Source organism: Limulus polyphemus, unplaced genomic scaffold, assembly GCF_000517525.1.
Source record: "Limulus polyphemus unplaced genomic scaffold, Limulus_polyphemus-2.1.2 Scaffold1292, whole genome shotgun sequence".
Classification (NCBI taxonomy): domain Eukaryota; kingdom Metazoa; phylum Arthropoda; class Merostomata; order Xiphosura; family Limulidae; genus Limulus; species Limulus polyphemus.
In genome coordinates, this window is record NW_013666902.1 from 133,854 (window position 1) to 157,575 (window position 23,722).

Here is a 23,722-nt window from a genome sequence, read left to right on the forward strand (position 1 = left end):
AGTAGTTCTGCCTGTAGTTTCACATGTTAAAATATTCCACTTTCATTATTATACCACGTTTTTCTTCAACATCAGTAGTTCTGCCTGTAGTTTCACATGTTAAAATATTCCACTTTCATTATTATACCACGTTTTTCTTCAACATCAGTAGTTCTGCCTACAGTTTCAGGAGTTATGTTAAATCTCTGTTCCTGTATCCTCCAAACTGCAGTATTTTAATTTCTGAATAATTTCATTAGAATACGTGAAAAACACTCAGGATTACCATTTAATTGTTCACTTGTAGTTTGAAGAATGTTATTAAATAACGTGCGAGTCTAGTTACATTGTCTAGAAATCCATGTGATGTACACTACAAATTCTCGACTCTCCTCATCTGTATAACGTGTCAGGAATACGGTAACAAAAACAAAGTTTAGATATTAAATGACATATGTTTCTTCTGAAATCTTAAGTGATGTTTTAATAGAAATTGTGTGTGTGTGTATTAGCTAAACCAAATTATTAAACAGTGTGTAGTATTACCTCATTCTAAAATATTTTAAAAAATAAAATATTACATCTTATTTACTAATTTATTGCACGTGATCATCATTTATGGCTTCAGTGCTTAAAGCCCATTGTGGAGCTTTCTACTAAAATCATACAAATAACGAAAATGTTTATTTATTATTAATATTCTGTCACGCTGCACAGTAACAAGTTCAAAAAATTTATATTTCATCTAAGTGACGAGTACAGAGCTTAAGATCTTTTTAAAGCTAAGAATAACTTATTGAAAAATAATTTATTTTAAATTTTTGAGAATATTGACAGTAAACCTAAACCAGTAATTAGAATCCTTTCATATATAATTATGAATAATTTACTGATTCCAAATTTGTAGTGCTTTTATTACTATAATTTTTAAATTTCAAAGCCAGGTGTCACTTAGGAGCTATTTCGTTTGACTCTATTCCCCACCCAGAAGGTAAAATAGGCTTTTTTTTTAAATCTAAGACTACTTTAGATTTCAAACTATTTTCCTTTGGTATTAAAACAGCCGAGTCTGAACACAAATGACTTTATTAGATAAATAGATCTTCAAAAACTCTTGCACCTAATATTCAAATGACTTATATTTAATATATTTTGCAGTTTCTCAAGCAAATTAGCTTAAATTGAAATGCACCTCTGAAAAAAATCGTGGGTACTGATAGCACTAATAACCACTCGTAAGTTATTAGTGTATAAAAAAAAAAACTTACGATTTCATATTTTTTCAATGCCTTACCATAATTTTACAGGTATTAATTTTTCTCTTAGTCATCAGACAACAGGGTATGGAAAAAGTTAATTCTTAAGTTTCTATGAATTGGAAAATGGGAAAAAGTAGAATGTGGCTCAGTTCTGACAAGAAGTGACTGCGGGTTGGTCTTGTGATCTAGCCGTAGATTTTGAAGTTGTCAAGCCAGGTTCGAATCCATGTGATGCAACAAAACATTCTCCGCACTTTAAACTGTAGGTGCATTACAAGAGTGACAGTCAGTCTCTTAGTGTGGATGGTGCTTACTGACTGCCTTCATCCTGGCAGCACATATCCTTATCAGTTGTGCCATAATTAAAAATAGTTGTTACGATAACAACCGGTAATTCTTTGATTTATTTGTATTGTTCTATGCTCTCAGATATCCGTATTTAAAATATCTTGTAACAGGGTAACTTTGCCAAGCCGGTCGTGTCGTTTATTGCTGGCTTAACAGCACCTCCTGGTAGAAGAATGGGCCATGCGGGTGCTATCATTGCTGGTGGTAAAGGTGGTGCTGAAGAAAAGATTGAAGTTCTGAAGGAGGCCAACGTGACTGTTACCAAATCTCCTGCACAAATGGGAGCAACAGTCTTATTGGTAAGTTTTACCAGTTTGCACATCTAAGTCCTTGTTAAAATATTGGACTTATTAAGACATTTGGTATATTACAGTCCTTCATAAAACGTTTGGTGTATTATAGTTCTTGTTTTTAAAGCATTCGATGTATCATAGTCCTTTAAACAAAACTAAAACCAAATACAATCTACAGAAGATAAAAAGTAAACAAGTTACAAAATAAATTATTTCTGCAATAAATATTCTCATCGATGTCACCAACAAACACAAACCAAGTGCTGTCCACAAAATACCTTCCCCAAATACAACTAATATTCATCATAGTTTCTGTGTAGCTTGGAATTTCTAAAAGGACTTGGTTAACTTAGTGGGTAGTTATTGATATTATTTGATTTCTATTTTTAGGAGATGCAGAAGAAAGGACTTGCTTGAACTCACAGAAGTTCTAGTTTGAAAGATTTCCTGAGATCCATATTTTTGAACATACTGTGCCATAGAATAGATTTTTATCTATGATTATCTGGCTTGGAAGAAAGTTTAAGATATATTTTTACGGGTTAAAAATTGTCGAGTTACTAAGTGATGATGATATGGATAAATATTCCTTTCCTGTAATTTTATTTAAGTAATTGATAATAATTAAATAAAGTATGACAAAATCTTATTCTCCAGATACTTGCATCATTTTTCACAGGAATTTACAAGTAAAGTATTCACAAACTCCATAGCTTTGTTAATTAGCTTAACGTATGTTTGTGTGTATATATTTAAAAAGTGAAGTTTGTTTTTATTACTTACCAAAAAAGTAAAAAAAAATGCCATTCATATGAACTATCTGAGAAAAATTAAAAAATCAGTTTTTATATACAACGTTAGCAGTGGTTTTCGATGGCAGGGTAACAAGAAATTTTGTGATTGTTTCTTGGAGGTGTTGTATCCAAATATGCAACACACATGATGGTAACATATATATTTTATTTATTCGGAGTTTTCGATTGGCTGCACCACCTTATCAGTAACAGTCACACACATTATTCCCCTATTTTTTTATTTTTTTTTCATTCCCAAATCAAGTTATATGACCTTCTTTCATTGTCTATTTGAGGTTGGAGACCTTGATCTTACGATCTGGCAGCAGGCTACTACTATTGTCCTTGTCAGAAACGTATTTTTCAGAGTCCCAACAACATCTTAGGACTTGATAGATGGTTTCACCGCAACAGGGGCTGTCATCATTGCATACCCAGCAGCTGCAAGTCGAACATTTTGGAACCTTGCTCATGCAGGTAATCGAGGGAATAATGGTGATTGATGATGACGTGCCAAAGAGTAGCGAAGTTCCAGTCACGGTCAGCGGGGCTTGGAGTTATGTGTACTGAAGAACAGATACAACAACAGGCAGAAAAGAAGGCTCAAGTAATGGCATTAGCTATAAGTTTCCGCTGCTGGTGTGGCCAGTCGTTACTCTGTCAGTCTTTATCAAACTGTAATCATCATATTTCATCGTATGCTACATCCTTTATAACTTTCACCAAAACTGGATAGATCTTCGACTCTTTACATCCACTTCCTGACACACTGAGGTGCCTCTCGTTGATCAACAGTCAGTATATAGTTACTTGGAATTCAGCTTAACAGATTTAGGCTTAGTTTCTTATTAAAAAGTTAGTACCTATTTTTTGTCATTTGAAAAATGTAGCCCAGTTTTTAATCTTTCAAACAAAGTTAACACTATTTATCAAAGTTTTTTTGGAAATAGTTCTAAGAAATTCTAAATTAAGATAAAATATTCAACTTTAGTACAAACTACACATCAATGTAAAGCAGTTCGGTTAACCGTATGGTTACGGGGTTGAACACACTACACTAAGCCTGATGAAGTTTGTCTTATATTTAAAAAATTATTAAACATTTCTAATATACGTTTTAAAATGTAATTAACTAAAACCTAAATACAATTTGTCTATATAACTAACGTTTATACAGGGATAAAAATAAAATTACATTCGCTCGAGGGAAGGCTATCATGAAGATTACATTCCTCGTGTAAAGTTGTATTTCTTCATGAATTGTTTTTTTTTTCATTTAATCCATGCAATATATTCACTCTCATTGGTCATAACTAAAGGAACACGGATGGATCATGCATTCCTGATTGGGAAGGCCAACTAAAAAGATGAAATTCCCCAAGCAAAGTTAAATGCCTTGGGAATGTAATATTTCAATCCCTGTTATAGGTGAGAAACAATGCTAAGAATGGTTTCCATATGGAATTCTTTGTGCCAATTTCAAAATAACTGTTGGGAAATTGTATTTTAAAATGTGGTCTTTCTGTTGATTCTAAACATCTAGCTCAACTAAGTATAATTGGCTGAGAAATCACAACTTTGTGTGTAGAAAGTGGGCATGTCATCCATCAAGAGTTCCAGGAAATTTCTTTTGTCTGAATGTGAAAGAAGAATGCGTAAACAGAGCAATTAACCTGGATTCTATATATATACTTGGAAGGTTAACATACATCAAGAAGTTATGCTTTGTGAACTTTTGTGTCCAACTGAAGTTAAAGGTTTTGTTTTAAATAAAGGAATTATAAAACTTTGAACCATCATGTAAATTTTAATGCTAATTTCATTGGCATACATTGATCACAAGATTGCTTAATTGAATTTGGAATGTAATTCAGTAAAACCTCGTGCACAGAACACGGTTGCCCATAACCATATGGTTAAGGCTACTATTAATGTTACTGTATTTAGTGGAACTAAAACATGCTTTACTGGTTAAAGTGTTTGTCGAGTAATTTTTGTATGGGAAACAACAACAACATACAATACTCTCAAATATTAATCTTTTAGCTTAGTTTTCATTGTGTGTTAAGAAAATAAATTATGAAACTTGTTAAATACTATTGAAATTGATCGTACACAAGGAGTTACTTGTGTATATATGTGACGACCTGTTGTTCAGTCCAGGTATTAAAGTTTACTTGAAATGGTCACCACGAATGATTTCATATCAATTTATTTGAGTTGGAGTTTATTTATCACTTTAAATTTAGGAATGGCTAGTCCAGATAGCCCTTTTGTGGCTTTGTATGAAATCCAACAAAGTCCAGATAGCCTTTTTGTGGTTTTGTATGAAATCCAACAAAGTCCAGATAGCCCTTTTGTTGCTTTGTATGAAATCCAACAAAAACAAAAGTAAAATAACCAAACAATTCATAGCTTGTATTCAATTTCTTGTCACTTTTAAACTTCACGCATTAATTTTATAGCTCATTTAGGAAAAAAAAAGGACACTGTACTTTTACTGTTTAAATTTTAACTTGTGTAATGTCTTATATGCATCACACTCGACAACATTTTTAGTATTTTTACACGTAAACTTTACTCAAACTAATAATACAGATGAAGTACCACAATATTATCATTGGTTGAAAATTATTCATGATATACTCTTACTGGAAAGAAACACATGTTTCCAGTTACAGAAATAAGACTATTCCAATTTCAAAATAAGTTTGTAAATAAGGTACATTTTAAACTTTTTCTTTGAAAACTTTTTGTACAAATTCAACAACTGTTCTGGTTGGTCTTCCTGGAAAACAAAAACATGTTTTCAAATATTATTAATGAAAAAGTTTATTATAAACCACAATTATATATATATATATAAGAAAACGTAAAAATATAATATACATAGTTGGCAGTGATTTAGTACATGAAGTCTTCATCACATTGATGTAATACCAATGAAGGCTTCAATATAGGGACAGAAACATCATCCACTCCAGCAGACATATTCCACTGAAGATTCAAAACCATCTAAACTTTGATTATAACATGTTTTATTATCTGCTGATGAAGTATTAATTATATAATGTTTTAGAATGTCTCTGTAATTTCATGTACTTAAAAAAATCTAGCCCTAAGAAAGAAAAAAAAGCATCACACTATTGCAAATTTCTTTGTATGAACAATACACCCACCTGACATGCCTTTTGACAGGTATGGAACTTCATCTTTATTTTCCATGACACCAGCAATATCTAAGTGTAGCCAGTTGTCAACAGGAACAAATTCCTAAGCAACACACACGTATTAAGTTATTAAAGTTTGTTGTCAGAGTATTCCTACTCATGATATTCTGAAAACAGATAGTTAAACAAACTTAAAATATGAAAGCCTATTAAAATTCTTTAACTTGCGTAAAACAATTTCTAATTTTTTTTTACAAGTTACTGCTTTTACGGTGAGATGAGGAATGTATTTTAAACGGGTACAAAGTTTTGATCACTGATGTGATCATTCTGAAGTACACAGATTTATAATCAGTAAGAAAACTAACTTATTAGAGTTCTCTATGAAGAAAATTTATGAATAATTAATTATTGAAAGACTAAAAAAATTTAATGTTTATTCCGCTTTTTTAACTTTACACAAGATTAATATTTACTAAAAACCTTTTTCAGTCTTCAAAAGTAATTATGTATATATAGAACAATTCTTTCAAGTAAGGGTGCTATAAGAATACTAATTAAGAAGTTTATTTTTATAGACGTGTGTCTGCTAATTATTTGTGACCATTACAAGTACTACATTTAATATCATACTTTATTCTTGATATAATCAGTTTTAACAGCTCTTTCTTTTAACTTTTAACAGCATGTATAATATATATTATCACATGTTCTGTCTGATCTGTATAATTATATACAAATATTTTGTCTTATATAATACTAATACTGTTCATGATCTCCAGCGTGTCATATCCCTGGTTCGATTTATGATAAAATAAACCAAGCAGTTTTTATTTAAGTATGCTAAAACTCTCCAAGTTTATAACCCATTTGTTAAACTTCAAATTTAGTGGCTTGGCAGATATCAATAATACATCTCTGTTCATGTTCTGCTGATCATCTGAGACAATTGACTAAACATCAGCTGTTTCGACCTATACTGACTCTGAACTGTACTCTTGCAGAGAATGTTTGTTACCTTTTCAAGAGAAAAGTAGCCAAAGGATTGGCTCTCCTTTTTCAATACAGTGTTTGTGAAAAATAGCATGAAAACCTTTTTAACACAAAGACTGGAGCATGGAAAAGGTCTAGTTCTAACCTGCTAGAACAGTTTAATGTTGGACTAATAATAATAAAAGAATATATATACACACACACATACATATCAAACAAATAAATAACAAAAACAAACAAACCTTTAGAAATGCTGCTGCAGTGCATGATCCTGCTTGTCGGTTGTGTTTTCCAACATTGTTTAAGTCTGCCAAATGAGATTCTGTGACTTGTTTTGTATAATGTTGAAACAACGGCATTCTCCACACCCTATCACCAGTTCTCATCCCAGCCTAAAATGCAGCAAATAATACATTATCATGAGAATACATTTTTCCAGTAATTCTATTTCTGATGATAACCACACTTTACCTATTATTTCTCATGACTATATTATTAAAAAACAAACTAAAAATACCTTTAAATCATATTCAGCATACTAAATGAAGATTCTGAAATTTTTAGAAGAAACAAGTAACGTTTTTATTAGAAAATAACAAACGTTGTACATAAATTTGTTAACAAAACAAGTGCCACCTATACTTTTGCTAACATACATATACAAGTTTTGTATGTATAATCTACAAAAAACTCTATTATGGTTTTTCTATTAGCTATTTTAAAAGAATTTGTTATGGTAAGATAAACCTCTTGACACCTGCTTTTCTTTTAAATCACAGTCGATTCCACTTAGGCAGACTCTATTAAAAGTCCGTTTACAGACCCATCCACAAGTTTACTCATTATTTATTTCTCATTTCCTTTTAAATAAATTCTTAAAAGAATGCTAGTCTTTTAATTACAAACCTGAAGAAATAAATTATAAACTAAAGTAACACAAACATTCTAATTAATAATTGATTTAGAAAAATTTTAAAACCTTTTTTTTTTACCTGATTTATCATCTGCCACATTTTAAAGGAGTTGGTAAAAACAGCAGTTGCACCAGACCCTAAGGCAATCACTATGGCTCCTGTAAAAGAATAAGCCTAAATATGAAAAAAAAAACAATGAAATAAAAATTATAATATATGTACATATATACTGCCAGCTGTGGTTGAGAAATGGAAGTTTGCATTGGAATTTTGTGGTTATAAGAACCCGAGGCCTGCCTTACTACTCATCATCATCATTCTTCAGTTGCTTGCATAAAATGTTTCTTCTGCAATATGAAAGTTACGTTAAGCTTTTGTCTGTTTATTGTTTTGAAATTTCTACATGTTCTACAGTAATTCCTGTACACTGAATCCGAAAATGATATCCATTTTTCTCTATCACATACAGATTTTTCACAAAACATCATAATGCAATACATAAATGAAAGACACACAGTTTTGAGGTAGATTTCAGAAAAAAAATCCAGATGAATGAGGATGCATATTAATTTGAATTCAACGTTCTTCCCTTTTCTTCAATTTGTTTGTATTTTTTTAACAAACATAATAACAAAAAATGTTCACTGTGGTAAACGAAATAATAACTTTATCTTAGTAAGAGTTTTTTTTTTCCTGAATTGTAAAAAAATCCTTACGTGATAGAAAACAATTAATATTATTTTCAAAATACGCATAGCTGAATTATGGAAAATTAATAAACCCAAAACATCTTCTATGAAGTTTAAATTCGCAGGACCATGTAATCATATATCTTACCTGTTAAAGTGGCCATGTCTAAAATGGACAGGGGATTAAAGGTACAAGCATAGCAGAGTGCATCGGCTAGGATTAACCTTCCTTCTGCATCTGTGTTGTCAATCTGAAATGATTCTGAAATACTTAATAAAACAGGAAAAACAATTTGGTTTATCATAAAATGTATATCTAATTACGTATGCATGAAAATAGTTTTTAAAAATTAAAAATTTCTAAATAAAAATTTTTTAAATCCATTTAAGATAATCGCACAAACACTTTGAACAAAAATTGCAACCTACTGATACAAAATGTTTACGTAAATATCTTTGATAGAAAATCACAATAATATATGGATTAATAAAATAAACTTTCACACAGTGTTATGAACCACTCAATACCAAGTTTGTTTTTAAGAAATTAATCAGTCATTATTTAAAAAAAATTAAATTTGGATGAAAACATTTCTGGTTAAATTCCACAAACTTGGAATTATTTCATTAAATGCTTGAGTTTCGCTTAAATAAAAAAATGTACTCTTTTTCTTTTCTTAAACAATTTATCATCCTAGCTTTGTGAACCTTAGCCATCAATTACCTTTTGGTTTGAAATAATTTGAAATAACACTCATGGCAGTAGTTTTCTGCAACCTGTTCTACCTCCCTTACCTACCAGGGGCCACCATTTTGTCTTATCGTGAGAACAGAATCATATTTGTGAATTGAAAAAATTATAGAGAACTTATCTTTTATTGGATTTGAGATTTTATTTTTGTAAATAGTAGCATAACATTCAATTATTTGTCCTTAATTGTATTACTTAATGAAGTTTGAAGAGAAGTTTAATAAAAAAAAAACTCAAAATGTTTTCCTTGTACTTTAGCACTGGTCCTGCCATCTATGATTGGTATCTAAACTTTTTCTAGTCTGTTTTCATTATAAAACAGTGTCTGGGCGTGTTAAACCTCAGTTGTAAAACTTTTAGCCAATCCTAGTCAATTTCAGTGCCATGTTAATCCAAACGCTGTATTTCACGTTTGACAAATCATAGGATGATAAGCAAAACATGTAACAAAATATTGTTCTCTGGATTTTACAATATGAACGTGAGTGGTGCTGTTTATATAGTAACTGACATTTTATATAGAAGTTGTATTTAGTAGTGGTCAATAATGCTTTTTTTTATAAGCTTTAGAAAATTTGCTTCTGGAATAAACTGCATGGGATGTGACTTTTTCTACAGTAGCTTAAATCATGATGTATCGTATTTCTATTTATATTAATCATTATATTGAAAATTTAACTCCCAATAGATATATTTTTAGGAAAGAAGTTGATCCACGAATGTTAGGGTTAAGATCTATAGAGTGGCGAGTGCATGGTCTTTATGTGAATTAGGCTTAGCACTTTGAACTGAAAGAATTTGTGATTTTTATATCATTTTGCATTTAAATTTGTAGTTTTAAGTTCAATAATTAGCATAATTTTATATTTAGTTTATAATAATAAAAATATTATTCAGTATTTAAAATGATAACCTTGTGTGATTTGTACATACTACTAGTACCACATAAGAATTTTACATTTTTCTTTCTCACTATCTTTACTTTGTAGTAAGACCCACACTTCTGTTGTTGTTGCTTTATAATCAAAACACTAAATGATATATAAAAAGCTAATTCTGGTATTTTGCAGATGGTTTAAAACTCAGTGTACAAAAGAAAACAATAAAACCCATATGTTGGTTGTGAAACAGACTAAACAGATTTGTCTCAATAATACAGGGGAAGCTGTGACATTCTCACAGTTGAGATGTCAGTACACTGAAGAGCTTAAGTTTCGAATTCCAATATAAATCTTGCCTATAATGAGAGGAATGTGACCAGGACTAATCTTTTAAGTGCTGTAAAGTAATTTATGGTGTCTGTATCGTGTGGTAATCTCTTGTAACAGGATGTATCAAGTAACTAGGGTCAGGAGGTGTTATTCAAACCACCTGTACTGTAAACTATTAGATACATTTGCTAGTAGTGGCAATTAGTTTTGTCTGTATAGTGAAACAACATACACGGACATATGTTGAAATAAACTTGTTTGGAAGTTCAAAGAAATGATATTCAAGTACCGAAAAACTTTCTTACTCTCATATCTACAGTAATGTACAAATGCACCCGTGCTGGACTGAACGAGAGTAACCACCAACAGGCGTGATATTTTATGGCAAATGTACGAAGTTCACGCTGCTAACCCCACAATTTGCCTAAAGCGTAGGCAAACAAGGCAGTAGCACCTGTCACCAAGAGGGCTTTGTCCAGTTTTCTGAACCAAATAAATGGATTGACTGTTACTTGTATAATTCACTCAGAACTGAAAGTGGAGAGCATATTTAGTACCATCAGATTTCAAACCTTGAATCCTTCGACCCACAACCCATCATGTAGACTATTACATCATGTCCAGACCTTAACAGAATAGTCGCAGTAGAGAAAACTCATCTTAAAGACAGGACCAGACCATGTACAATCCAGAAAGTAATAGATTTTTACTGATTCCGTGTAAATAAAAAAGCCTACACACATCTAAAGGTCATAACTTTTTCTTAGTTGTTTTAGTCCCATTTAAAGTATCATGTTTTTGATTAAAAGAAACATTTTTTATTAAAGGCTTCGATATCATTTTTATTAAAATGTTTTACACTAATGTCTGACCTGTATCGTCTTTCCATTCATGGCTGTTACAACATCACCTGGCTTATTTGCTCTTCCGTTGGGCATATTTTCACAGAGTGGAATTAAGCCTAATGAAGAATAAGATATTTATTCCATTGTTCCATATATTGAACACATAAATAATTCCAACTTGTAAAAATGATGGTTCAAACGAAAGTAAACTAAACATTATGATATCGATAATTTTATATAAATGATCCATTGCAGATAATGTTTCATTATAAAATCAAGACACTTCTTTTTTGGACATGGTTATTACATGCTTCTATAATTTCCTTTTTTTCCCCCATTTGGTGGGGACTGGACACCTCTCACTCAAACCACATCTTACAAGTTGATTGTTCATGTTTTAATGTTTACATAAATGTTTGTACATGAAAGTTATAGGTTAGAAGAATTGCAGTCACATATTCATATCAAATAAAGAGACAAACATCTGAGGTTTGTACAATTACAAAGGTCTTACAAAATTGGACCAAGCTTTCCATGTGATAAGAATATAATAATATAATTATTGTCAAAATTCATTTTTATTATAGATTATACATTTATTACACCAGAAAAAACAACAACATAAGTTTAGTTTTTGTAAGGGGAAACAATAGAAATATGCAATTTCTTTCATTTTAGAATCAGTAAAAGAAGCTGTTGGATAACCTTGTGTGACCATTTGGCTCTGAACAAAAGAATAGTATTTGTTTGTCTGTTTTTAAGCACAAAACTACAAAATGGGTTAACTATGCTCTGCCCATTGAAAGTTTGAAACCTGACTTTTAGCATTATAAGCCCCCAGACTTATTGCTGAGCCATCAGGGGGCAAGAATATTATAATAGAAAGAATTCAAAGTAACCTACCAATAACATTGACAGGTGCCTTCAGAGCAGCTAGAGTGTAAATAGTGCCAATAGTGCAGGCAGCTCCACCCATGTCCCCACGCATAGCTTCCATTCCTGCTGCTGGTTTAAGGGATATCCCTCCACTGAAAAAATATGCACTTTTCAATCCTTCACAGTATATCTTTACTCTGTACACTTCTGTAACATAATAAATTTTAATCGTTTGGCTAAATCCAAAGAGAAAACACATATGAGTACTAAAGAAATCACATAAGACAATTTAGAAATAAACATATATGAAGCTAACACCATATAAATGACTATTTTTAAATATCCTACATATTTCAGTCTCAAAAACTGTTAAACAATTATTTGACAAACGAAGAATTATACAACAAATTCTGGACAACCTTGTGCACGATACATTAACTCTCTCACTATGGGTTCATTCCCAGAAACCAACCTCATAACCAAAATAAAAAAAATTAGAAATAGATATAAATTATGCTTTTTTTGTTCTAGGATAACTACAAATTATAACACAAAACCATAAATGTTTAGTCTAAATTATACATCTATACATATTTTTATTATTTAATTTATCTTTCAGCTATGCCTAACTAACATTACACAAGTTGCAATGATGCAGCGCATGTGCAGTCATGTTACAATACCCAATAGTGTAAAACTGGCCTTTATATGGTAACCTGTCTTCAGTTTCTTCTAGTACACCAACATTTTATAAAATATAGTCTCATTTTTTGAAGCCACGCTGCTACAAAAACCTCTGGTTACTTATTACCACTTGAAACGCTTTCATGACGACCTACCTGTCAAATGTAATTCCCTTTCCCACAATGACGAGAGGTTTTACACCCTTATCGATACCATGGTAGGCAAGCTCCAAGAATACAGGTGGTTCTTCTGAACCTTTTGCTACACTTAAGAAAGCTTCCATCTTCTTTGATTCTGCCCAAGCTTTGTCCCTGTAATTTAAACATAATTTTACCTCTTTCAAACTTCAGTTTCATTTTAGTTTGCATAACCACAATACCTTTTAAATCTCTTAAAGAAACTCTGTATGGAAAGTGATACATCAAAAAGCCTGAATCAGAGATCAGACCATTCTGATTTAGATAATTCTAAAATTCTGATAAAAGTAGGAAGGGTACATTTCATTTAAAAAAAAACGATACAAACAACTCAAACACTAGATAAGTTATGTTGTGATGCAGGTTTATATTGAAAGATAAATTCAGCCTTTCACCTGAGTAATTTCAATAACAGTAAGCAGCTGTCAGAAACATTAGCTATATAATGGTTGGAGATGGCTTGAATGGGTAATGAAGAAAAACTTTAATATAAGTTTAACATGACAGCAAATGTACAACGTTTCGACAAGGTTTTGTCATCATCAGGTACCTGATGATGTACATTTGCTGTTATGTTAAATTTATATTAAAGTTTTTCTTCATTACCCATTCAAGCTGTCTCCAACCATTATTAGTCTCGAAGTGGGTTCCTCGTCATCAAATTAGCTATATGCTTTAATAATGTACTAATAACTGTGGTTGTTCTAAAAACTGTGTGTTATCTATAACTTCATTACTTATTATGGAATAATTCCAAGGATAGTGAGCAACACTAACTGTTCACTCTAACAAAAGATTACTAGCTGTTGTTCGTCTAAAAGCTTCTTTGTGTTATCTATAGCCTCACTACTTACTATGAAATCATGGGGGCAGATATAAGTTAAGAAATGACACAGTCAATCACACAGAAACCTGTTAATGAAGTCACAAGCACACAATCAAAATTAATCAGTCACAGATGCAAACAAAAATATTAATAATCATATTCAACACGAGCCAAAGCCTTCTCATTCTTCTGTATGTATAGCATAGAGGATAATAGAAGATAAAAAAATGCACGAGGAAATAAGCATATTTTACTGGATAAATAAAAGGTTTGTAAAGAGAATTGTTTTGTTTTTAATATTTCCATAAAGCTAAACAATCTGTGCAAGCTCTTCCTAATTTTGAACTTAGACTAAAGGGAAGGCAGCTAGTCAATAACCGCCACCAATAACTCTTGAGCTACTCTAATCAAAAAATAGAATTTGACCAATACTCATATCACACACATGTAGCCCCAAAATGCAGAGCTCAAATTTGTGGAACAGGATGTGAAACATGCATCCTCAGGTTCGCAGTCCAGCATGCTACTCATTAGGGCAAGCCTGGTCCATTGTAGAAATAAGTAGGTTCTAATGGATACATAAAACATTTGTTGAGAGAAGCATACTCACATTGTATCGTGAGCTGTCAGTTCAGAAAGTTGCTTACAGTTTTGGTTTCCTTAATACAGGAAAGGTATCAACAGTGTTGGAAAGCGTGTTGAGATGACCGCTAAAATACCTGGTCCTCAGAATAACTTATCTACAAGCTTGGAAGATTTTAGACTTGGTGTGTATGAAGACAGGAGAACTTGATTCAAGTGTTTAAACTTATTAAGAGCTAAGATAATCTGATTTTTGGTGGTTTGTTTTAGTGAAAAAGGTAAAATAAGTGTAAATTTGATTACTCGGAGCAATAATTATAAGCTGTGGATGTCTAGATCAAGCCAGAACTATCTTCTTTGCTGGTCATACATTTGTGGAATAATTTATGTGATGATGTTTGTTAATATTTTAAACATTTTTCCGATATGTATAGAGATGTGACAGGCTACTGTTAGTTTTTATCTATTTTTATTGTTATTTGGATGTCTACACATTTCCCATTGTGCCACTGTGAAAAAAAAAAAAAAAGAGCAAACTGTGGTTTCACACACCAAAAGACCGAGTTAAATGAATAATTTATATTTGATAATAATAAATGCCAATTCCTGTCAAGAAATCCATTAGTTTGTGTGTGATGACAGCGATTTTTACCATTTAAGTTCTCATATCGCTGGTTGATAATGCCGTCTGAATTTTTTCTTCCATATCAGAAATGTTGCAAAATAGTTATAGTTCCGTGGATAATATCATGATTAAAGTTTTGGAAATTTTGCTTTTGGTTAAAAATAAAGGTTTACCCTCAAATTTATAGAATTGTTTTGGCCTATTTTAAGCAAAAATAAAGGATAGGGATGAAAATTAAAGTTTTTAAAGTTTCCCTAGGAGGCCCGTGTTTGTTTATACGGGTAAAGGGATCATATGGTCCTCTAATACCTTAGTATTTCTCATGTCTTAATCAGATGAGGCTAACAAAAAGGTGAAAGTTGCTACATTTTTAACCTGTTTTGTAAGTTCCAAAAAGAATTAATGTCAGAATTAATAAAATATTTCCCAAGTTTCACTTTCAATCAACAAGCACAAATATCCAAACTACTGTTTTATTGTTCTGATATCATAAATGAAACACAATGATGAACCCACAATATCAGTTGAATAACTCACTCACAGTACGATAGATTAAGAACTTTAACTTAATCCAAAACCTTATACTATGGCATATGTAAATCTTTAGATTTACTCATATAGTTAAATAAAAATCAAAATATCTTTAAATCTTAAATCAAACAGCAATAAATTCCACACCTCCACACCTCTCACATCTACAAAATAAAATTTTTTTTAAAAAATAAACTTAAGAAAAAAAAATATATATACATATATATGTAGTTTCGTATGGTTTCTCACACCTCCAAATTCTGTTGGAGGTGAGTATCCGGAAGTAGGACTTACGTCCTAGTTCGGACACCGGGCGAGCTTGTGTCGGTGTGATGGGGATTCAACCCCGCAACCCTCAGATTGTGAGTGAAGTGCCCTAACCACCTGGCCATGCCGGGCCAATATATATATATATATATATGCATAATGTTTGGAAAGCAATGAATAACATTCATATCATGCTGAATAAAAATAAATCGTGAACCTTTTTATCACGGAAACACCTTTGTCTGACAGAACCTCTTCTGCATGCTCAGCAAACCTGGTAGGGGTCATTATGTTTGCGGGAGTTTCCATTAAAGTGCGGGCTAAGTTCTGACCTTCTGCTTCAGTAAGTCCTCTTTTCCAAGATGCTAATGATCTAGAATTGTTTCACATCTTTAGCAATATGAAAACTAGAACGTCGCTTTTAATTAAATTAAGTCCAGCTTATTTTAGTAGAAAACAAACTTATGTACTTAGCAACTGGTTAGGCTAGCCTATACACAAAATACTAATAATACTCCTCAAATACATTCATTGCTAAAAACTTTTAAGCATATTTTTGAATTTCTTAATAAATTTCCGTTAATAAATTAATTACGCATTAATAAATAAATTAATTAATAAATTACATAATTTTGAATACATTCTTATATTCATTTTGATAATAAAGTTAGAAAAAACAACCTTTAAACTCCAGATAATTATAAAGAAACTTTCATTTTAACCAATATTTCACCTTTGCAGCTTCTTCAGGGCTAGTACATAAAACTGTTTGATATTACAAGCAATTTACTCATTCACTTATCATGCCCCCCCCCAAAAAAAAACCTAAAATGTTAGTTCTACCATCACAAATTGAGCATACATCATTAAACATTAACAGTTTTATACACTAGACCCGAAGAAGCCAGAAAGGTGAAACGTTGGTTAAAATAAAATTTTCTTATAATTATCGGGAGTATAAAGGTCGTTTTTTTTGTAAATTTATTATCAAAACACTTGAAAATAACCAACAGTAGCTAGTAGTTAATCATTTAAACTCTTGAACCACACACACACAGTGCACAAGTCAAAATAAGTATTTTCTATGTAGAAAGATAAAAGTATACAATTCATTTCTATGCACCAGAAAATATTTCCATTTCTCTCTCTCTCTCTCTCCGCACATACGATTACATTTACTACTCACGCTTCTTCTGAATCAAAAAGGTGAAGGTCAACTTTAGGTTTCCGAGAAGATTCTTTCTTCAGTTCATCATAAGTAAAAAGGCTAAGAGAGGCCCCCTCAGCTGCAGCTGAGAAATAAAAAAGTAAAGTAAGTAGCATAATCTAATTTGTCCATACATCTACTGAAACACTTTCGTCGAGAAATTAATTATGAAAAAAAATCAAACATGATTCAACTTAAAGGAGTTTCCATGAAACTACCAAAAGAACCAGCAAAGCTTCAAAAGCTTAGACTTGTTCATTCATAATGCTCCATCAGAATTATTCTTTTTTTTTTTTGAATGGTTTACTTACTGAAGTAATAAGGGCCAGTAATTGCAATTCTTACACCATTATTCTAAACGGTAAATTTATAGCAGAAAAATCCTATTTTAATTTTTATAGGGAATGATTTATCTTTGAGTGATTTTGCTTCTCATTAATATTAACTTCCAATCAGAACAAGCTATGTTCCTAGAGAGAAACTAAAAATCAGCCTGAAGATCAGTATAACTAATTAAAAAATGCCTTCCTACTTCTAAATATTAGAATACATTGTTTCACCCTTACTGTTAACAATATTTTTGGCCTCAATCCCAATAATATCTCATGTGGTTTGACCATCTCAGAGATTTAAGTTAGTCCTAAACACATATATCAAGCTAACAATTCAAAACACCCTCTATAATAAAAGTATGATAATAAAAAAGTAACAACATTCACTATATTAACCAATACTGTTAATGAAAGTAACAACAACTAAATGACATAGTATACCTTACTTAGGAAACACAAACACTCACTGTTGGTTTGAGCTACATGTTTTGGAATGACGACTTAAACTACAAAATAAAAATTTATATACAATTTATAGTAACCTGTCACAAGCTATGTTCAATAAGTATAGCAAATTAGCATCAACTATTCTCTCTGAAGTGAATTTTCTAATTATATTTTAACAATTTAAGAAATTTCACCATTAACTGCTATCATAGCAGCTAAGTTGTAGGTTATCCAAATGATAATATCAATGAAGAGTTTCGCACAGAGTAAAGCATATAAAAATAATATGTAAACCAGATTTCTTACCCCAATTATTATATTACTTCATACAGAATGATTTTCATACCTTCCGAATCACCACAAGAATCAACAAAAGCCTCTGTGACTCCAAGCTCTTGTAATTGCTTTACTCCACCTACAAAAGCACATCTTCATTAATTACATAATACGGTGTTAGGGTAAAATTGCTTGGTTTACAATGTATACAGTAAAAACCTTAAACCTTAACAATTTCATAATATTTTCCAAATTTATTATATAATTTTTATTAATATTGTTACGACAACGAGGTCACGTGACTAGTATCACGCCACGTCATTCTCGAACATTCACGTCTTTTCCTTAAATCTCATGATCCTTCTGGATATAATGTAGTCTTGTGTTATATAAGACCGGCCACGAAGCGACGAGGAGGTAATGAGTAATTGAATGTATGCAGACAGAATATTGTTGGCCACGTGAGACGTGAGTTATAGTGTTTGTTATAGAGCGACTGTTGAAATTAAGTGTATCGTAAAGTTATATTCAGAAAGAATAAACCAGTTTTATTTAAGAAAGGACTTGGGTCGCTAAAGTTTCGTCGGAACGAATTTACGAAAAATTAACTAACGGCTGGAGGCGTAACAATATAAAAAAAATTATTCGATAAATAGTTCTGATAGTTAATATTGAATTTTACACAAAGCTACATGAGGGCTCTAGCTGTCCCTAATTAGTGATAGACTAAAGGGAAGGCAGCTAGTCAACATCACCCACCATCAACTCTTGGGCTATTTATAATAGATTGAATAGCGGGATTTGACCACCACTCTTGTAAAAACAAATTTTTTGTCTTGTTTACCAATTAACATTTTATTTGAGTTTAAGGTGTTAATAAATTATTATTACAATTAAACACTATTTTTCACATTAGACAACATTCAATCACAGATTAAAATTTGTTTTTAAATCTTGTGTTTGAAAAATATTTTATTCAAGATTTTATAATTCAGGTAAACAATTACTTTCTCCATTCTCTGATGAAGAAGAAAAAAGTCCTTAATAAAGTTCATATACCAGCTTCCAATATTTTACAACACTGACATTAGTAATCAGCACATAAATAAATAGCTTATTCTTTCCTAATGTAGACGGAGAACCCAAATTTTTAATAATCGTACAAAATTACCCAGTTTTTTTATACTTTTTGTAACTTTACATTTTCATCCTGACAATTTATTTATTTTAATAAAAAACGTTTTCTGATACCAGAAACACCAATTCGAATGTTTTCACGCTGCTCTTCAATCTCTTCAAGTTCATTAAAGCCGGCATTTTTTGGACCAAGACCGACAACAGAAACGCATGGATACTCCTGAAAAAAAATTTTTTTGTTTAAATTTTGTAAAAAATATTTGCCAAAAACATTTGTTTAGAATTAATCTTGAAGAAATATTTCATTTTTAGATTATCATGCATTAGGGTTATACATTTTTATTACTTTTACAATATAAACATGAATAATAAAATTCTTTAATAATTTGTTAAATTTAATACATAGAATGTCTTTTGAAGTGAAAGTAATCTATCTGCCTATACCAAAAAAGCTAATTTTTAGATGGGTTTATCAGAGGAAATTCCATTAAAAGCTAATTTTCAAGTTACTGAAGGCTGATGATAGAAAATAGCCAATTAAAATAAAAGGAAATATTAGTTTTCTATTATTTAACTGCCTGTGTGTTTGAAGTTATGATTAGTTAAAAGATATCTTCAAATTACCTTATCCAATCCATAAAATATTCTGTTTTTTCCTTTTTTAAGAGATGAACCTGACCTAAAAAAACAAAAAAAAACAATTATAAAATACTGAAATTACTCATTTAGTTCCTTACAAACAAAGTTAAATTACATTTTAGAATGAAAGTGCACTTTATTTAATACTCTACAAGACTATTGATTATTTTATGTTAGGGTGAGGGTGCAGTGAAATGGGTATATTTCATTTAAACTTCTGTAAAATTTTACTAACTGGCCAAAACTCTTCAGTATTTTGAAGATTTTTAGTCAAAAATAGTAGCTATATATATTAGAATATTGTTTTTTCTTAAGGTTATATCTAAATAATTTAAGTTTCTAATTTTGTACAGAATTATAAAAATAGTACTTCACAAACTTTTTTCTCTAGAATGTCCTGAAATAGGTTGAAATAATTTTCATGTCCTTAATTATTATACTTAAACAGGTCTTATAACTGATTTTTTATTTAGTTTTAAGCTTTGTTTTTATATAAATATAAAAATATTGTATTAAATAGGTATATCAACATCTTTTTTTTTTAAAGTACAGGAGTTATCACAAGAACAATAAAATAATGTTTCAATACTACAATATTAAAATATACATGTACATTGTTAAGTATAAAAAAATTAACTATAAAATTATACAAATCAACAACATACGGGGTTAGAAAAACAAACCGATTTCAACCCATTCTATCAAAGTTATTTAGTTTTAACAAAATACAATAAATGTCTAATGTTTACTAAATACACCACTCTATAAAAATACTCATTTTTTAAGTTAAAGGAAATTTAAAATGAAAGTGTCTCACAGATTTTTTTTTTATATATTCCTTAAGAAATAATTTAGATATATTTAAAATGTTCTTATATTTTAAATTCAATTGCTACCTAAGAAAAAGCAAAAAAATTTTTTTTTAAATAGAACATATTACATAAGTATCCTAAAATCAGTTCATAAATCTTTTTTTACAACTAAAAATTTATAACTTACAAAATTAAATGCTCTTGTAGCTTCCCACTGGTCACTTTATTAAATTTATCAGCTGAGGATGTAAATATAATGCCTTCACTTTTGTCTTGTTTTTCATAAACTCCGAGGATTAGACCACGTTTCTATAAAAAAAAAAATTGTTTTAATTGACAATTTTAATTAACAGCAAACTAATTAACTGGTTCAAGAATATAGTATGTTATAAACATAAAATTGGTCAATATCATACTTCCTAATAATATTATAATGATATATTTGTAGAGTAAATTTTACAAATAAGTACACAATCTAGTTAATTACTATGAACTTTGCAAGGTCACAATAACTTTATTATCATTCAGAAATGCAGAGTTTTACCTAACATATGAGGCTTAGCAGTTTTCATAAAACATACCTTAAAGAATGAAGCCAGGGGATGTTTTAAATGAAATGCACTATCTTGCACAAATTGCAAAGTTGCATAACTAGTCAACAGTAAGAAATGTTGATTCTACATAATGAGTTAAAATACAGGTGTATTCTGTATAATGGGTTGATTCAGCATTAACAAGTTAACATAAAACCAAAGCTGCATACATCAAGGAAAGATATGCACGTGCATTATCATTACAGAGAATATATGGTATGAAGAATCAGTTCCTTGCAACCCATTATGCAGAGTTGACCTATTGTGCTGAATCAATATTAAAATTATTATGTACAATTGATAATTATGAAAAAATCAACTTTTATTTTAAGTCATTATATCAATATGTTATGCAGAACATATCTGTATTTTAACTCACACAGTAACTATGCAGAATCAATATCTTTTTAGTATCAAGTAGTTTTGTAAAATTTGAAGGTGTTATGCAAACTATGTGAAAGAGTATATCCTCGTTTCAACTATTAGTATTACTGGTATTAAACTTGAAATTAACAAAGAATGAAATATAATATTTTAATTTTACACTATATAATAAAGTTTAGAAAGCTAATATACGTTTAAAAACAAGACTTTACAAGTTTTGAAGAGTAATTCTCCTTGGATTAATAAATTTAAACTTAGAGAGAAAAGTTATTCACGATGCTTTTAGTTTTAATAATTGTAAAAAATAAAACTTTTGTTCGTAAAGATGGGGGTAATGAACACAATTTAGGAACAATTACGATGACAGAAAATGCTCTAAGCTCTATACTGAATAAAACCTTAATAATAATATAAAGGTTGTTTGTTACAAACCGAGGGTTTTCCTTCTTGATCATTTGAATTGGTGTTGTTAGTCTGAGAAGATTCATTCCTTGCACTTGTTATTCTCTGAAATTTCATGTATCCAATTCTTTTCCAGCTCCTTAATGTTAAAATCCTTGTAGAAATCATATTACTTTATGTATATTTTGGTAAAATTAAACAGACAGGTCGCAATTGACAATCACTCTTTTTGAACTTAGAATTTTTGTTTTCAACACACCACGTGCTCGTTATTTAGCGCATCCTCTACTGCGTAGAAAATGAAAAGCTCAGTAATATTGTTATATATATAGGAATATTATAAACTAGTACATATATATACTTTATTATAAAACCATATATTCTTGAATTTATATATTTTGTTATGTGATTTATTATATTAATCTATATATTGGTTGATATAATTACAGTTTGTGTTCGTGCTCATAATAATCTATATAAGTATAATAGTACTGTGTTTTGCAGTTTTTGTGGGTGTTTTAGCGTTCTTTTACAAATACATGTAAGGGAAGCAACTTTTCATGAATTTACATAACTTCCGTCCAGGGGACGGGTACTCCAGCTAGTTTGAAATATATTTTCAAATAAGGCCCAGTGTAATAAGACAGTAATATTTACAAGTATTATCACCAGTTTTAAAAGACGAAAAACTAATACCATAAGAATTTCTCCTTAAGATGATTAGTCAAACTCAAATGTAGTGACATTACGACAGTAAAGAGAAAAAGAAAAAAAAGATACTGCCTATAATTTTAAATCGTAAAATTCACGAAGTATACTCAGAATGTTATATATCGTTGCTATCTGCTTGTTTGATAATTTCCGGTAAAAATTCTTTTCGAGAAACTTCAGTGATACAAATCCCTTCTTGATTAAAACTTGTTTATTCTTTCTTGATACAAACTTTGTAATACAGTTAACAATTTTTATAACATACGCTATAAATCACAGTGATTCACACACTTTACTTACGGCGCCTATTGTTCGCTTGACTCAATTATCTCTATCTGCATATCTCTCTGCCTATCTATTCCATCTATCCAATAGCGCTGGTTTTTCTCGCCAGGCTTATATTCTAAAAAAAGAGGGCGCCTCGAACAAACTAGAATTGCCAGAAAAATTAATGTTCCTTCCAGAAACTCCAGTAGTAGCAATATATAAGTAAGCACAAAAGACTAAATATAGATGCAAATAAATTGCCCAAACTCAATATGCAATACAAACAACTTATAGTAAAAGTAAATTAGACAATAATTTTAAAATAAATGTATAATAAGCAGTTAACACAGAAAAACTATGTAATATTGAACATATACAGTGAATAATAGTGTAATTACGAATGAAATTCATATAAAATAAAAATAATATTAATGCTTGTTTGTTGTTAAGCGCAAAACTACACAATGGCTATTTGTGCTGTGCTAAATGTGGGTATTGGAATGCGGATTTTAGCTTCATAAGCCTTCAAACATACCGCTGAGCCAATATTAATGAAATAGAGATACGCAATTGATAGAAGTAGTGTGATCAATTAGGCAGCAATAAATCATCCATTAATTTGACATTTATATTTTATGCTACTCTTTTAATATTTTGGTACAGTATGTTAAACAACTCTTT

At 30.4% G+C, this 23,722-nt stretch overlaps 2 protein-coding genes across 6 annotated transcripts in view; one reads left to right on the plus strand and one right to left on the minus strand.

Annotated features, from left to right (window-relative positions):
- LOC106462973 (succinate--CoA ligase [ADP/GDP-forming] subunit alpha, mitochondrial-like) overlaps nt 1-2,535 on the plus strand; it is a 16,806-nt gene extending 14,271 nt beyond the window's left edge. For all 5 annotated transcript variants that reach the window (XM_013922944.2, XM_022390374.1, XM_022390375.1 and 2 more), the window contains exons 7-8: nt 1,697-1,885; nt 2,270-2,535. In XM_013922944.2, coding sequence (XP_013778398.1) covers nt 1,697-1,885; nt 2,270-2,296 — 216 coding nt within the window. In that variant the 3' untranslated portion in view covers nt 2,297-2,535. The remainder of the gene's footprint in view (nt 1-1,696; nt 1,886-2,269) is intronic.
- A 2,690-nt stretch (nt 2,536-5,225) lies between these two features.
- LOC106462974 (cytosol aminopeptidase-like) lies at nt 5,226-22,355 on the minus strand. The gene is made up of 15 exons (XM_013922946.2): nt 22,094-22,355; nt 20,872-20,993; nt 19,858-19,912; nt 19,348-19,453; nt 18,167-18,235; nt 17,021-17,126; nt 16,052-16,207; nt 12,962-13,117; nt 12,150-12,274; nt 11,274-11,362; nt 8,588-8,690; nt 7,829-7,908; nt 7,079-7,228; nt 5,853-5,946; nt 5,226-5,461 (listed from the first exon to the last, which is right to left on the minus strand). Exons 1-15 carry the CDS (start codon nt 22,229-22,231, stop codon nt 5,403-5,405), a joined length of 1,608 nt encoding a protein of 535 aa, XP_013778400.1. The 5' UTR covers nt 22,232-22,355; the 3' UTR covers nt 5,226-5,402.
- Nucleotides 22,356-23,722: the final 1,367 nt, after the last annotated feature.